The sequence below is a fragment of the Medicago truncatula genome, chromosome 3 (assembly GCF_003473485.1).
Source record: "Medicago truncatula cultivar Jemalong A17 chromosome 3, MtrunA17r5.0-ANR, whole genome shotgun sequence".
Lineage (NCBI taxonomy): Eukaryota > Viridiplantae > Streptophyta > Magnoliopsida > Fabales > Fabaceae > Medicago > Medicago truncatula.
Genome location: NC_053044.1, coordinates 26525995 through 26541160, shown reverse-complemented (window position 1 = coordinate 26541160; position 15166 = coordinate 26525995). Strand labels below are relative to the sequence as shown.

Below are 15166 nucleotides of genomic sequence, written 5' to 3'. Positions count from 1 at the left end.
ACAATCTACAGAGATCGAGTTCAGTTGTTTTTTGATTTAATCCTTCGATTTTCAAACAAAAAGATTTTGATAATTCAAAGTTCGGTCGAATGATGAATAAAATTTTGCCGAATTGAGATCCAAATACTAAAAAATAAAGTTTAATTTGTTTGGATCCACGTAAAACAAGATTCATTAAGATTCCTTCTATATTTATCTATAAATATCTCCCTAATTATCCACCTACCGTAACACTCCTTACAAATCTATTTTTGTTCTTTTCTTACACTCTTCTTTTCTTCTCAATGTCTTTCTCTCTTCGAACCTTCTTCTTCCTATCACTTCTCCTTCTCCTCTTCTTTTCCTCCGTTTCTTCTCACGGTGGCCACGACGACGATGCCGACATCGACGCCGACTCAGACTCCGAAGCTCCCCACAACCTCCGTTCAAAATCCTTAATCCTAACAAAAGTATACTGCTTAATAGTAATCTTCTTCGCCACTTTCATTGCCGGTGTTTCACCTTACGTGCTAAGATGGAACGAAGGGTTCTTGATATTAGGGACACAGTTTGCTGGAGGAGTGTTTCTGGGAACTGCTTTGATGCATTTTCTTAGTGATGCTAATGAAACTTTTGGTGATTTGACTGATAAAGAGTACCCTTTTGCATACATGTTGGCTTGTGCTGGTTATTTGATTACTATGCTTGCTGATTGTGTTATTTCTTCTCTTTTGGAGAAGCCGAATCATGGTGCTGGTGCTGACGTTGAAGGTCAAGGTTAGTGCTTTTTAATATTATGTTTGTGACTTTGGTCTTGTTTGGTTAAATAAGTGATTTTAGTATTCACCTTCACGATATAAGTGTTTATGTATAAACTATGAAGTACACATACTCCTCGTCCTGGTGTCGGATACATATCATGTATGACACCGACACATAGAAATATATTGAATTATGACATATTTTTCTCTTCAAATTATTAACAGTGTTGATTTGTCTGTTCGATGTCTGGTCTGAGTATGTGTTTCATAGTGAATAAGCTAATTCTATTTTTGTAATAATATATATAATAAGAGATAAAATAAAGTCAAATTATTTTTGTATAAGCTAAGTTTTTTCATAAGCTAAATGAGCTTATGAAAATTTAATGTGAAAGTTGTTTTAATAAGCTCTGTCAAATAATTTAAAAGTGTTTATGCTAGTAGATAAGCTCAAATAAATAAATAAATATAAAAGGTCCTTTTTGTTTTAGGGATAAAGTGATTATGGTACTTTTACTTTAGAGTTTAGAGTTTAGTTGTTTTGTTTTAGTTGAATATGTTATAGGGTCTTCTGATGATGCAATTCAATTCGATTTTAAAAATAACTTTTCTGTCTTTGAACTGTGTTGTTATTTGTTGGGAAAATATGGTTATAATTTTGGTGGTATGGTACAATAGTCTTAACTATAAAGGTTGGAATATGCCATAAAGAAAAATTTATTAATTGCTGGTAGTTCTATTTCATTATGATTATTTATGGTGATATAGTGACTTGTGAGCTAGAAGGATAAATGGTTGATGTTTCAACCAAAAAAAAGGATAAGTGGTTGACTTGGCATTAGACTTTTCAAAGTCTTGTGGTGTACAAGATATTTGTGGACCTAGATTCCTTAAAGTTGGAAGAATATAATATTCACATCTCGATATATAGTTGGATAAAAATCAGACGACTCATATTCTTAGTCCATCTATCAACTGAGAATTGAAATCAGACGACTCATATTTGTCTATATGAATATGTGGCTGCAAGAAACTCAATTCTGATATTTGCAGTCTTGTCATGTGAATTCCGATTTCGCGTTGTAAAAGATTCTTGCAGTTACCACAGTCATTATCATGTTCATGTTTTGATTTTACCAAATCGAGTTTCTAACAGAAACTTGAAATATAAACCACCATATTTTCATCATTATTACAAAACATCAATATAACGAATATGAAACTGAATTTGAATGTATCCTTCAGATTCACCTTGTCTAACACAAAGTTATTTTTCTTTTGGTGCAAATTGCAGGGGTAGACAAAGGAAGGAGCAACGGTGTTAATTCTCAGTCACAATATCAGGTTACATATTTGTAGCTTTACACAGTAAAAAAATGTTTTGAACAAAGTCATAATTTTTTCGCCTAGTCATCACTAATTTAACTGTATATCTGTTTTCTGTGTTAACAGAGTTCTGCTGGCACCAATGACGCTGATCTTGCACCTAGTAGCTCAATCGGAGATACTGTATACATATTTATATATGTATACATAATCGCCCTTTGTGCTCATTCTGTTTTCGAGGGCTTAGCAATTGGTGTTTCCGTGACAAAAGCAGACGCATGGAAAGCTTTATGGACAATCTGTTTGCACAAAATATTTGCAGCCATTGCCATGGGCATAGCACTCCTTAGGATGGTTCCTAATCGACCTCTACTATCATGCGCAGCCTACGCTTTTGCATTTGCAATCTCTAGTCCAATTGGTGTGGCCATTGGAATTGTATTAGATTCCACAACTCAAGGTCATGTGGCCGATTGGATTTTCGCCATTTCTATGGGTCTAGCTTGTGGTGTGTTTATCTATGTTTCAATAAACCATCTATTTGCTAAGGGTTATGTGCCTCATAAACATTCAAAGGCCGACTCAGCCTATATGAAGTTTCTTGCGGTATCGCTGGGAATAGGAGTTATAGCTGTTGTTATGATATGGGATACCTAAGATGCTTCAGAAGCAAGAAGAAATTTTAGTCTTTTATTTTTAATTGTTTATAATACTTTTGATTTAATAATATCATACCTTTTGTTAGTTAGCCAAGTTGATTTGTTTTATAAGGATGATATTTATATTTTGTAGTTCAATGATGATGTTCAATTTTGCCTCATTTCAATTTAGGCAAAGTCCATGTTCCATAGATGCAGGATACAAGTTTCCATACTCACTTTCCATTGGAAACTTGAAATTATGATCTGCATAATACCAATCATATAAGTATCATGTGAATAACATTCATATCATATAATATACAAAGAAAGATATTCACGTCGTGTTTGGTTTCGTGGCAAGAATGACAATCTCGTATCCCAAGTCCCATTTTTCCGTGGTTTTCAGAAGCTAAAAACTAGAGTTTGAGCAACGTACACTGTGAGTGCGGCTATCTATTGTTCCAAGCATGCACTTAACGATTGTAACACATTATACATTTCATAAAATTCGATTCGAAATATTTATGAGTAAATAGTCAATTTCCCCCTTGAAATTGTAAGTTTCATCAATTACCCCCTTGAAATTAACAAAACATCAATTACCCCTCTGAAATTTCACAACGTTAGTCAATTTACCCCCTCCGTCAACTTTTTCAGTTAGTGAACATGACGTTTTGCAAATAACCCCCTGAAGTTTTGCACTTATGTGCAAAATGCCCCCCAAACTTAAAAATTTATATTATTTTTTTGTTAAAAACAAACAATTAATAGTTAAATATTAAAACTAACTACTAATTTTGGAATTTGGGAAAACTACATGCATATATACATCAAAATAGGCTCCAAAATGGGGGGAAATATGTATTTTTTAAAGTGACAATAATGGGATCATTTGTGGATTAATATTAGGGGTTGTGTAGTTTAAATGGTTTGAGCAAATTGTTGAAGGAGTTGGAGGAGTTAAAAAACTAAGATGGTGAAAGAGAAAATATAAATTTAAATCTGATTATTAATTTGTTTATAAACCTCTAAAAATAATAATTTGTCTATTAGAAATAACTATTATTGTCACTTTAAAAATACACATTTTTCCCTATTTTGATGTATATATATGTATGTAGTTTTTCCAAACTCCAAAATTAATAGTTAGCTTTAATATTTAACTATTAATTGTTTGTTTTTTAAAAAAATATATATAAATTTTTAAGTTTGGGGGGCATTTTGCACATAAGTGCAAAACTTCAGGGGGGTATTTGCAAAACGTCATGTTCACTAACAGAAATATTTGACAGAGGGGGTAAATTGACTAACGTTGTGAAATTTCAGGGGGGTAATTGAAATTTTGTTAATTTCAGGGGGGTAATTGATGAAACTTACAATTTCAGGGGGAAAATTGACTATTTACCCAAATATTTATTGACCATTTTGTATTCGTGATAATACAATAGTTGTCTAAGCGTGTGGATGAAGTTAGCAGTTTTCCTAGTTGGTTGAAGGATTTGAAACTTCACTCAAGAGCAATACTCATATTACCTAATATAAGCAATGGAATCCCTTAACAAGAAAGTTATATGCACTCTTATGGTTATTTTATAAACTGATTGTTTCTTTTTCTAATTTATTTGTTTGGTGATCTTGTATCAGAATAAAGCTCCTCAAATACAACTTTTTTCATTACAAGCCTCAAACTCAAAGTTATCATAATTTTTTATTTTATTGAACTAAGCTTGGAATTTCACTTACAATTGAATTTGTAATATCCTTTTTTAATATAGAAAAATAGAATTTGTAGTATCAGTGAAACAAATAATAGAACTTGTAATATAGTTTGGTAAATATTCAAAAACATGAAAGCAATACAAAGTCATAAGATAATAAACGACATTCACTTTACTCCTAACAAAATGACCCACCCAATGTTTTTAATTTGTTGAAAGAAAATTTTGGTGAGTTAGGTCTTGCTAGATCGCCAAGGACATTGAAAAATGCAAAATCCAAAGAAGTTTACAAATGTACTTACATATTATCGATTGGGGATTCTCTCCAGTGAACTTTTCACTGGATGCAGTCTAGTGTAAATCTTCACCATCCAATGGCTCTTTAATTATTTTGACCAAGTCAAATAGAAAGAAAAAAAAAACGTGTGGTTTTGATTCCAATGCACTTTCCGGTCATTTGAGACAATCTGCTCCCCATACTACCGACCAACAGGCGCCCTCATATCACTGAACATGATTCTAATATGCATCTTTTTGAGATATTAGTTGAATACTTATCAATAGAACAAACTTTAATCAGCAAATGAACAAGGAAACTAATTTTGAAACTACAGTTTCTCTATATTTATGAATAACAGACCCAAATTCTAATACATTGTTCCTAGAATTCGAGAAGATATCACTAAACCACAACACAACTTTTTATCTCTCGTACAAGTTGTCTAATATATCAAAATAATATTTTTACTATAAAAATTGTATACGATCAAAATATATTCAATAATATAAAAGTTTATCTTGTGTTGTTCTGCTCTGTGTGTAGTTCTCTCTTATGCTATTTTGTCAGGTACTTACTGTTTAGCAAATCAAACACATCATTAATCTTTACATTCATTCTTTAACAAATACTGATATATGTTCATTTATTTATTTTTAAACAGCAAATTTTATTAAAAACCAGATCCATGCTCAAGATGAACTGATATATGTTCATTTGAAATCCCATGTTATTCTTATGATAAATTATTACTTTAAATAATCATATTGGCTTTAACTATGCACATTTTAATTTAAAATGGAAAAATATATTAATCTATACCATAAGGAAAATTAAGTTTGGTTCATAGAATCATAGACAAATGAGTTGTGCTACTTCAACAACCTTTTGAATGACAATTTATGGGATAATCATAGATTTACAAAAATAAAAAAGGGGTATTAGTATAAAAATCAAAACAATAGAAAAAAATAAAAATATAATGTGAATATGAGATAGAGTTGTCACAAAAGTTGTAAAAAATAAATAAATAGTTATACAAATATATTTCTTTAGACACAGAGTTATAAAGAGGAAAGAAATTCAAATTATTGAGTTCCAATACAATAACCAAATGACAATTAGTTAAAAGTTTGAGCATGACTCTCTTGAAGTCTGGCACTAAATACAAAATCATTTGAGCACATAATCTACTAGTTGAGTAATTCTAACACATTTACATTGGTTATATAAACACCTTAGTACAAAACCAATATTGCAACGTATCTTTGGACAATCAGAAACTCTGTTACATCTGATGGGCGCTGGAATGAAAGGAAACAAAGAATAAAATAATATAACTAAAATAGGATGAAATGTTGTTTATAAAGTAAAGAATTAAATACCGTAAAAATGAAAAGTAAAAATTAAATTTGAAAAGGATAAAAATTAGCTCATCCTCAATGTTCGTTGGAAAAAGAAATAAGGAAATAAAGATAATTGTAACATAAGTAAACTTTCCGGTTTCAACCAAATTTCTCCACCCTCACCCCTTTGAATGTAACCAATAGCTTTATCACTTTATAATTCAAAAACTTAATCATCTCCTTACACCTTTAAATAGTTTTTAGCATTTTTGGAGTTGTTGTTTGTTCACACTAATTGTCTTTTAAATAGATCAATGGGTTGTGTCTAATTATTTAGCAGCACATAGTAATGAGTCACATAAATAACGTACCAATCATCAAAATTTATTATGTTTTTCTTACTAAATTTTTATTATTGGCTAACCTCACTTTTCGACCACTAAGTTTTAAAATGTTGCGATTTTGATCCCCTATTAAAAAAAATTACAATTTTGGCCCCTTTCGTCCCAAAATTGCTGAAAAGACGCCACATGTCCCAAAAAGGGGCCATAATAGCAACTTTTTGAGAAGATAAGAAGTCAATATATCAGACTTCTCTTATGTTAGGGGTCAAAAGAGCATATTTCCCTAAACATGGGATCACTTTTGTCATTTTTCATAGGGGTCAAAATCGCAACTTTTTAAAACTTAAGGGGTGAAAATTATACTTTAACCTTTATTATTTTATAACCTTTCATGAGTAGATCACAACTATTTTTTATTTTACTTTTTTGAAAAAAAATAGAGTGCAAAAGCATTACATTGAATATACCATTTATAAATACCAAACTAATAATGATTGAAAAACAAAAGCATTTATAAATATCAAAATTTAAAATGGTAAATTTGTCTTGAAACTCGTGTATTTTATATTAAATATATATCTTTTTAATAAATAATTGATGTTTTTCAATAAAAAAAAATTACTATTTTTAGTTCCCTTAAATGTAGAATATGTTAGACAAACCATTTTTTTAATTCAAAAGTAATCATTTTGCATGACACCAATCTCAACCAAATCCAATTCATTAATAATTGGTTTGGTTTGGTCCAATTTAATGTTAAAAATACGGGTTCAACATTCCATCCAAAACAAAGATGGTTGGTTGGTTAGGATATTTAACTTGGTCAAATTCAACTTAATCCAACCTGCAAACACTATACCTTTATTTATAAGATTTTGCTAACAAGTGTCCTTAGAGTATCTATAATGGAGATCCTCAATTTAAAGTTTTTAAATAGGTCACACATGTACAATTGGTAAGTTTTTAAATGAAGTCTTTAAAGCACTAGTTAAAGATTCTAAAACATAAAGCAATTGGTAAGTTTGTAACAAAAAAAAAAAGTAATTGGTAAATTTTATATAGGAAAAATTATTTTTTTCAAGTTTCAATGTGTTGAATGCATCATGTAGCACCCCGTTTTCCCAACATAAAATTTTTATTTAAATAATCAGAGTAATCATCACAAACGGAATGTTACACTTCTTTCTTAAAATCATAAATGGAATGATTAACTAATTATCCTTCAAAATTCAATAACATAATACTCAAAACTTCGCAGCGGAATTTATTTCAACATCTAAAATAGTCTTTGGCACAAAGGCCTCATCAAACATCTCATAAAGTTAATTCAACAACTTAACACCTAAATCTATAAGCAATACGTAAGGAATAGAAAAGCATGCAACAAGTCTCATCTCGTTACGTATCAGAGCACCTAAAGACACAGTGAGAGATATCCCACTCACGACAGCAACTACATCAACTTATGCTCGATCACCTGCAAGTTACTCATACGAAGAGCAACATTTCCAAGCAGAAGGGGTGAGATTTCACAAACAATAATATTAAGCATATAATTCATCGATTATATTTAACAACATAAAGACATCATAATTTCACCATAGATAATAATATAATCATATAACACCTCATTAACAACTTCATGTAAAATGAACAACTCAACAACTTCTAATCATGCATGTGGTATCAATCCAGGGCATCAAGCCCTCAACGTATTTAAGTATTAATATACTTCCAGGGCATCAAGCCCTCAACTTAATTGAGCAAAGGCTCCAGGGCATCAAGCCCTCAACGTGTTCAGCAAAGGCTCCAGGACATCAAGCCCCCAACTTTAATGAGTATGCATGGACTCAATCAACTTAAACATCTTAGACAACATCATCAACTTAGGACTCCAATACTTTGGAACGACATCATTCATCTTAGACCGACTCATGCAGCTTATTAATATACATCAGCAACGTAGACATCAAAGTATCACTTCAAGATATAACAATATCAATGACAATCAACAACAACTTGAACAACTTATATAATTCACATAATGCATATACAATTATATCACATTACTAACAACATTAAATCATTTATAACAGATTCACAGTTCATCAGTAATATTATAAACAACTTCACTCCTGCCTCAAGGTTTATCTCCTAACAACTCGTGCGACAAAGAATCGCAAAACCCTAAACAAGGCTGACTGTCTCTGGGCAGCTCGCGAGGCGAGGGACATTACTCGATATGGCGAGTTCAGAAAATTGGTTGTTCGCCTTGGCGAACTCAAAATGGGTGCTCTCGGGAACTTGACATTTTTCCCACAAAATCCCATTTTTAACTTCCCAGAATTCAATTTCAATCTAAATTTTTGCCTAATCATTCTTAAACATGTTCAGGCACTCAAAATCATATAAAGTTCGACTAAAGGAATTAATTCACAAATTCAGGCTTTCCTCACTGGTCAACTCGCTATGGCGAGGCGAAGGGAATTGCTCGCTAGGCGAGGATCATCGCTCGCGAGGGCGAGCGATGAATCCAGGCTCGGGCAGAATGCATATTTCTACGAAAATTCACCTAATCACATGGTTCAAAGCTTAAAACTGATTCTAAACATCATCCTATGGATTATCTAAGGTATGTAAACACTTTCTACATCAATTCAGCAATTCTACATCATCTATCCATCATTTATGACTCTTAACCCTAATTTTCCAATTCTTAAAAACTAACCTACACATGTTAAATCTAACCATCAAATTTATCAGCTTAAGAGAATTGAATGTTAGTCTCACCCTTACCTTAACAAATCGAAATCGGAAGCCTCTCTTGGTTCTCTTCTCTTCTCTTGACTTTTCTCCCCTTTCTCCAAAACTGAACGTACGTGAAAACTATTCTGACTTAGGTTTTCTCCTATTTATCTCTTCCCATCTATTTTATCTTATTTCCTCTTTTTGACACAAAACTCTCTAAAATCTCAAAACAACCCCTCATCTCAATATTTATTTTATTTTCAAATCTTATTTTATTAAACAATAAAATAAGTCACAACATCTCATAAAATCACATAAATCACTTAAATCATATAAATCACATAAATATATAAAAATATACTCTAAACTCATTAAAATAATACGATAAATCAAAACGGGCGTTACACATCAACCCTGAGATAAATTTTCTTCTTTAGGCTTATAAAAGGCTTAAATATGTAAATAATTTATGCAAATATGACTCGTTTGACTTTTGATCCTTGCAAAATATTTTTGGAAAATGATAACTTGTGCCATAAGGGTACAAGAGAATGATCTAAAAGTGGAATTGAAAAATAAATGGTACATTGAAAAGGTAAATTTTTAAATTTTTAAATTTTTAAGACTATGAATGCACAATTTTCAAGATCAAATTACTATATTTAGTTTCTTAGGGCACAAGTTAGCAAGAACCAATATTTTTTTTATTAAAGGTTCTTGCAAAATTTTATGTCTTTTAAAAAAGTTCATGGGCCCACTTTTTCGCTAAGCTAACATGATTTAGCCCACGTGACAGCTGCTGACTGTGCAACTTTTGCCACGTGGCAGTCCACGTAATAAAAAATTTAAAAGTAAAAATAAAAAATTTGATGGGTGTAGAATAGAAATAAATAAAACTCTTAATATGAACCAAATACATCATTAATTGAATGACTATAAAAAGTCAAATTTGCTTATATTTAGAAACGGATGGATGGTGTACTTGCAAAAAAAAAAACGGATGGAGTAATTTTTTAATCCAAATAGATGGGTGAATTGAATTAGGGATGGAAAAAAGAGTCAACCCGCCCACGTCCCACCCCTCCCCATCAATAACCCGTCATAAAAGGGGCGGAGCGGGGCGGGCCAACTAGAGAAATAGGGTTGAAAATCTCACCCCACCCCGTTTTATGGCGGACCGGCAGGTTGACCCGTCAATGCATTAAAAAAAAAATTAAAATCTTCACATAAACAATATAAAAATATATAAATTTAAAACCAATTTAAAGAAATCTAAATATATAACTAATAAATCTACTAAAATTATGAAAATACTTATTCAAACATATAGATTACATCTTCTAATATTTTATAATAAATCAATAAAACATTGAAAATGAAAACTCCATGAGTTATCAATTAACTAAACTGTTAAAAATATAAGGCTAAAATCATAAAACAAAAGTGATAAAATTAATTGAATTTTTCCCCAAATATATGGAAGTGAAAATTGATTTGACTATAAATAAAAATAAGTGAAAAAGAGAGTTTCTTTTTATCATATCAACCAAACGGATGTCATCGTGAGCTTACCTCAGTTGGTTGGGACAATGCATAAAATATGCAAGTTCCAGAGTTCAAACTTTGGTCACTAAACAAAAAAAATCCAAACGGGTCAACCCGCCCCGTCCCGTCACTTACCCGTTTTTTAGCGGGTTAGGCGGAGCGGGCACCCTACTTATGTCAGGTTTAAAATCTCAATTCAGATAAAAATGACTGGTTAAACGGACCAATCCGACAGGTCCGACCCATTTTGTCATCCCTAGTGAATTGTTAAAAACCAAACCCTTAAAACCACACTAATTCGGGTCGTATCGGGTTATATTCCGAGCGATTACCCGAATCACAAAACGACATCGTTCAGTCACAAAACGCGAAACCTTCGCAAACCATAAACCCTAACAACACCAAAGCTTTTCTTCTTCCTCTCTGCAAACCAGCCATGGCTTCACGAAGACTCTTCTCGTCACTCCTCCGTTCATCTCTCACTCGCTCTTTATCGGAATTTCAATCTCCGACCTATCTCCGCCAAATCTCTTTCTCCACCGTAAGCACTTTCACTTCATTTCAATGTGCATAATTTAATGAATAATTGAATTGAATATGACATAAATTAGTTAGATTAGTTTCGCTAATGTGTTGTGTTGTTTCATTTTTTGTATAAGCTATAGAAAAATTGGGATACAAGTCTGTTTCGATTTGATTGAGTTATTTGAGCTTATATAATAGCTTAAGCACTTCTGAGACAGCTTATGACAATAGATTATGACATGTTCAGCTTATTTCCATAAGCTCTTTAGAATAGCTTATGGAAACATCTTATAGCCTATATGAAAACAATTTGACTTTATTTTATCTTATGGAAACAGCTTATTTTAACATTTATAGCATAAAGGTGGCTGTCTGGTAATTTGAGAGATGTTTTTGTTAAAGAAAGAGGTTTGGTAATTGTTTAAATGGTTTTCAATCTGATAACGGGGGTGTTTGTTAAAATCGTATAGTTGAGGAACATCATAACAAGCTTTGGTTTGATGAACTCGGTGACGGGCACATGGTGACGAGTTGCTATCTTTTGAGCACACACTGAAAACAAGTGCAGGGAGGTGTATGTTTGGCATCAGCTAATTTGTGTGTGTACATATCAGGTGGAGAGGTATATGTGGTGTAGTATAATTAGTGGTATTAGGTGTTTCTAGAAGTACTTTATGATCGTGAATGAGGATGAGAGGTTGTTGTATCATGTTACAAATTGGTAAGGTAAGAAAATTTTGGAAGTGCGATATAATTTATGCATTGTAGTGGTACTTGAGTGCAGAGTGGTACTGATTATCTGATAAGGATGGTTAATGAGGCAATTGATTTGGAATGGATCTAAGATTAGTAAGGGAAGTGAGTCAAAGTATTTGACCACCACAGATCACATTCTTGTTGGAATTAAGAGGATCCTAGATCAACTGAAATTGCACTATTCTGATTCCATTACGGCGGGGTCCAATGTCTTTCAGATAAAAATAGTTTTGATTCCTAATTTTGTTTAGATACCGATTATATCTTTAATATAGTTATCAGAGTAATGTTTGTTCTTGGGGTGATATTATGCTCATTGTATGGACCATGTAATCTTTTGTCCTTCCTAATCTCTGCACATGAATAATTTAATTGAATATGACATAATTATAAGCAAAAGTAGGTCAAAGAAAGGTAATGTATTTGGTTAAAATTTTGGACAAAGTATATCAACTTTCTTTGACCAACTTTTGCTTATAATCAATGCCAGAGGGACTAAATAGTTTGCTTAGGTTCGTTCATGTGCTGTGTTGTTTCATATTTCATGCATGTGATTAGGTTTTGCCCTTTTCTATATGCTATGGAATTTGGGATATGAGTCTGTTTGGATCAAGTTATCTGTGAGAGCTTTTGAAAATAGCTTATGACATGTTCATAAGTTATTTTTAGTTTACTTTCATAGGCTCTCTAGGATAGGATTTGTAAACAACTTATATGAAAACAATTTGAAATTTATTTTCTCTGAAGTTTGGGTGGATCTTGCTAAATGGATGGGAGTGAGTTTGGTTTAACATAATGTAAGAGTAGAAAGCAACAATCTCAGCTTATTTGCGGGATTATTTAATGGAGGAAAAGAAGTGGAACTTAAATTTATTATGCTGGGTTTGCTTGCTTGTTTGTGGTCTATTTGGAAGGCTAACATCTTGCAATTTTTCATGGTAAAGCGGTTTCCCGTATCTGTGGATTTAATGTTAGAACAACCTAAAGTGATTTCTTGGAATTGGTTGCATTAGAAAGGAACTGGTTTCAAATATTCAATTGCACAATGGATGTTCAATCCTCTTGCTTTGTCTACCCGTTGGTGGTTTGCTGAATTAGACTGCACAATGATAGTATGGCATGCATGGTTGTCACATTACTGGAATTTCTGTCTGATTTTTGCTGCTGTCAGGCGTCCACAGTTTGGTTTGTGTGGACAGGTCAGGTGCTAAGCAGAGCTGGGTTTGATGTTGGGGATATTGGATTGATTAACTGTATTGGTGGAATTAGTGTCAGTGTTGCAGGCACATGTGCTGTTCAGTGTAGATTTTTTCAATTAGATGCTTCATGATCCAATGAAGCCAGGTTATAAGGCTGTTTCATTAGTTGAGCAATTAGGAGTACTGATTAGTTGTTTTAACGTAATTATCTGCATACTGTGTTAGCAGCTGTGTGCTTGTGGTCTGGGGGTTTTGCATTTTTTGTCGGATCTTTTTGTGCTTTGTGCGCTTCTTATACATTGTTTTTGTTGGTTATATATATGAGTTGTTTTTCGGTTTCAATTAAAAAAGTTGTTTATCCAAGTTGGGATAATCTCTGAGAGTGCTTACCTCTTTTGTCACAATTTCTTGTGTAGGTTACAATGTCTCCTCAGACAAATGTATGCTCTAGAGTTGAGTCTGCTAATGGTTTGACTAGATTGCCTTCATATCAGCATGGTTCTGTGTTAGTCCCTCATTTCCGAAGCAGGTTTATGTCTACCGAGACAAATTCTGTTGATTCTTCTGAAGATAGTTCCTTACCAGAACCTGAATTGCCTCCCCGCATCAAATTTAAGAGATTAGACAAAACTGCAAGGCACATTATGCAGGCATGTGACTTCCCTGTGTTCTTTTAAATGAAGATTCATTTTGTTTAATCATTTGTAAATATTGTTGGTATTTATTGTTACATTCTTTAGATTTTAGACAAGGAAGCAGTGGAGGAGGTGAAAGGACAGAGAGAGGTACCTGATATAAAGCCTGGTTATATTGTGCAGCTCAAAGTGGTATGAAAATTTGCTTTTGAAGATACACTCGAACTTGTGCTGTGTGTAGTTTTTGTTCATATGATTGATGTGATCTTTTGTTTACTGTTATGTCATATATCATAGGAAGTACCGGAGAACAAGAGGCGTGTTTCTATTATAAAAGGGATTGTTATTGCAAGGCGTAATTGTGGACTCCACACTACATTCAGACTTAGAAGGATGGTAGCTGGGGTTGGAATTGAGTCTCTATTCCCACTGTAAGTATTACCTTCCATATTTTATGTATATCTGCTTGTAACCGCACTTCGGCCGGAGTTTTGTAGAACTGGGTTATCATTTCTTTATTTGCTTGCATACCTGCTATTTTGAACTGGTAAAAAAGTAAACATAATCCAGTGATACATGTCTCTGTTTGTTGGCTTTTAAGAAGTGTGTAGTTAAAATAGGAAAAGCTTAAATTGCTTCACTTGCCACCCATAAAAGAGAGTAAAAAGAATTGCTTCACTAAGAACCTGATGATGCTATGATGATAGTTATTTGAATTCTAGTTACAAGCTCACTGTATAATTTCTTAAAGCACTTTGGGGTTCATCAAAAACCTATTGAAACACATCTTATGTTTAGAAAAATACTTATTATTATTGGACTATGAATTTAATGTGTTTTATGTGTGTGTGCATGGAATCCAGTTCAACGTGTTGTGTTGTGATCTTCCAATTTAAAGTTAATTGTGCTTGAAGTCATATTATTCTTGAGCTAATTGATACTCTTATGACAGGTATTCACCTAACATAAAGGAGATAAAGGTGCTGGACAAGAAGAAAGTTCGAAGAGCCAAACTCTACTACCTGAGGGATAAAATGAATGCTCTAAAATAAAAACTGACACTAATCTTCAGCCTGTTGGAATTTGAATTTGTGATTAATAATTTTGTTATACTCACTATCTCCATATGTATTCGATCACATGCATTTTAATGTATTCACATGCATTCTTCTGTTTTGTTGTCAATCTAGATTCTTTATTTCAATATGGCTTATGACCATAAAAAATTATTACATTTTTATTCTACCCTTTCGATCATGTCGTGTTTTGGAAAGGTTAATGCATGAGTAATCTGTTAGAGTAGGAAATAAAGCGATATACTGCTCTCTATTGATATCTCTCTTTTTTCTTTTTTTTGAGAGGATAT

At 32.5% G+C, this 15166-nt stretch overlaps 2 protein-coding genes and 1 long non-coding RNA gene across 3 annotated transcripts; 2 read left to right on the top strand and 1 right to left on the bottom strand.

Moving 5' to 3' along the window:
* Positions 1–218: 218 nt before the first annotated feature.
* Positions 219–3047, top strand: LOC25489121 (zinc transporter 11). The gene is made up of 3 exons (XM_013604561.3): positions 219–756; positions 2035–2084; positions 2193–3047. The coding sequence occupies exons 1-3, from the start codon at positions 285–287 to the stop codon at positions 2721–2723; spliced, it is 1053 nt and encodes a 350-aa protein (XP_013460015.1). The 5' UTR covers positions 219–284; the 3' UTR covers positions 2724–3047.
* Positions 3048–5769: 2722 nt separating this feature from the next.
* Positions 5770–6334, bottom strand: LOC112419822 (uncharacterized). Its single transcript, XR_003009885.2, has 2 exons — positions 6088–6334; positions 5770–6006 (listed from the first exon to the last, which is right to left on the bottom strand). It is a non-coding gene; the product is annotated as an uncharacterized lncRNA (long non-coding RNA).
* A 4698-nt stretch (positions 6335–11032) lies between these two features.
* Positions 11033–15079, top strand: LOC25489120 (50S ribosomal protein L19, chloroplastic). Its single transcript, XM_013604560.3, has 5 exons — positions 11033–11226; positions 13582–13815; positions 13906–13992; positions 14098–14231; positions 14753–15079. Exons 1-5 carry the CDS (start codon positions 11122–11124, stop codon positions 14850–14852), a joined length of 660 nt encoding a protein of 219 aa, XP_013460014.1. The 5' UTR covers positions 11033–11121; the 3' UTR covers positions 14853–15079.
* The last annotated feature ends 87 nt before the right edge of the window (positions 15080–15166 follow it).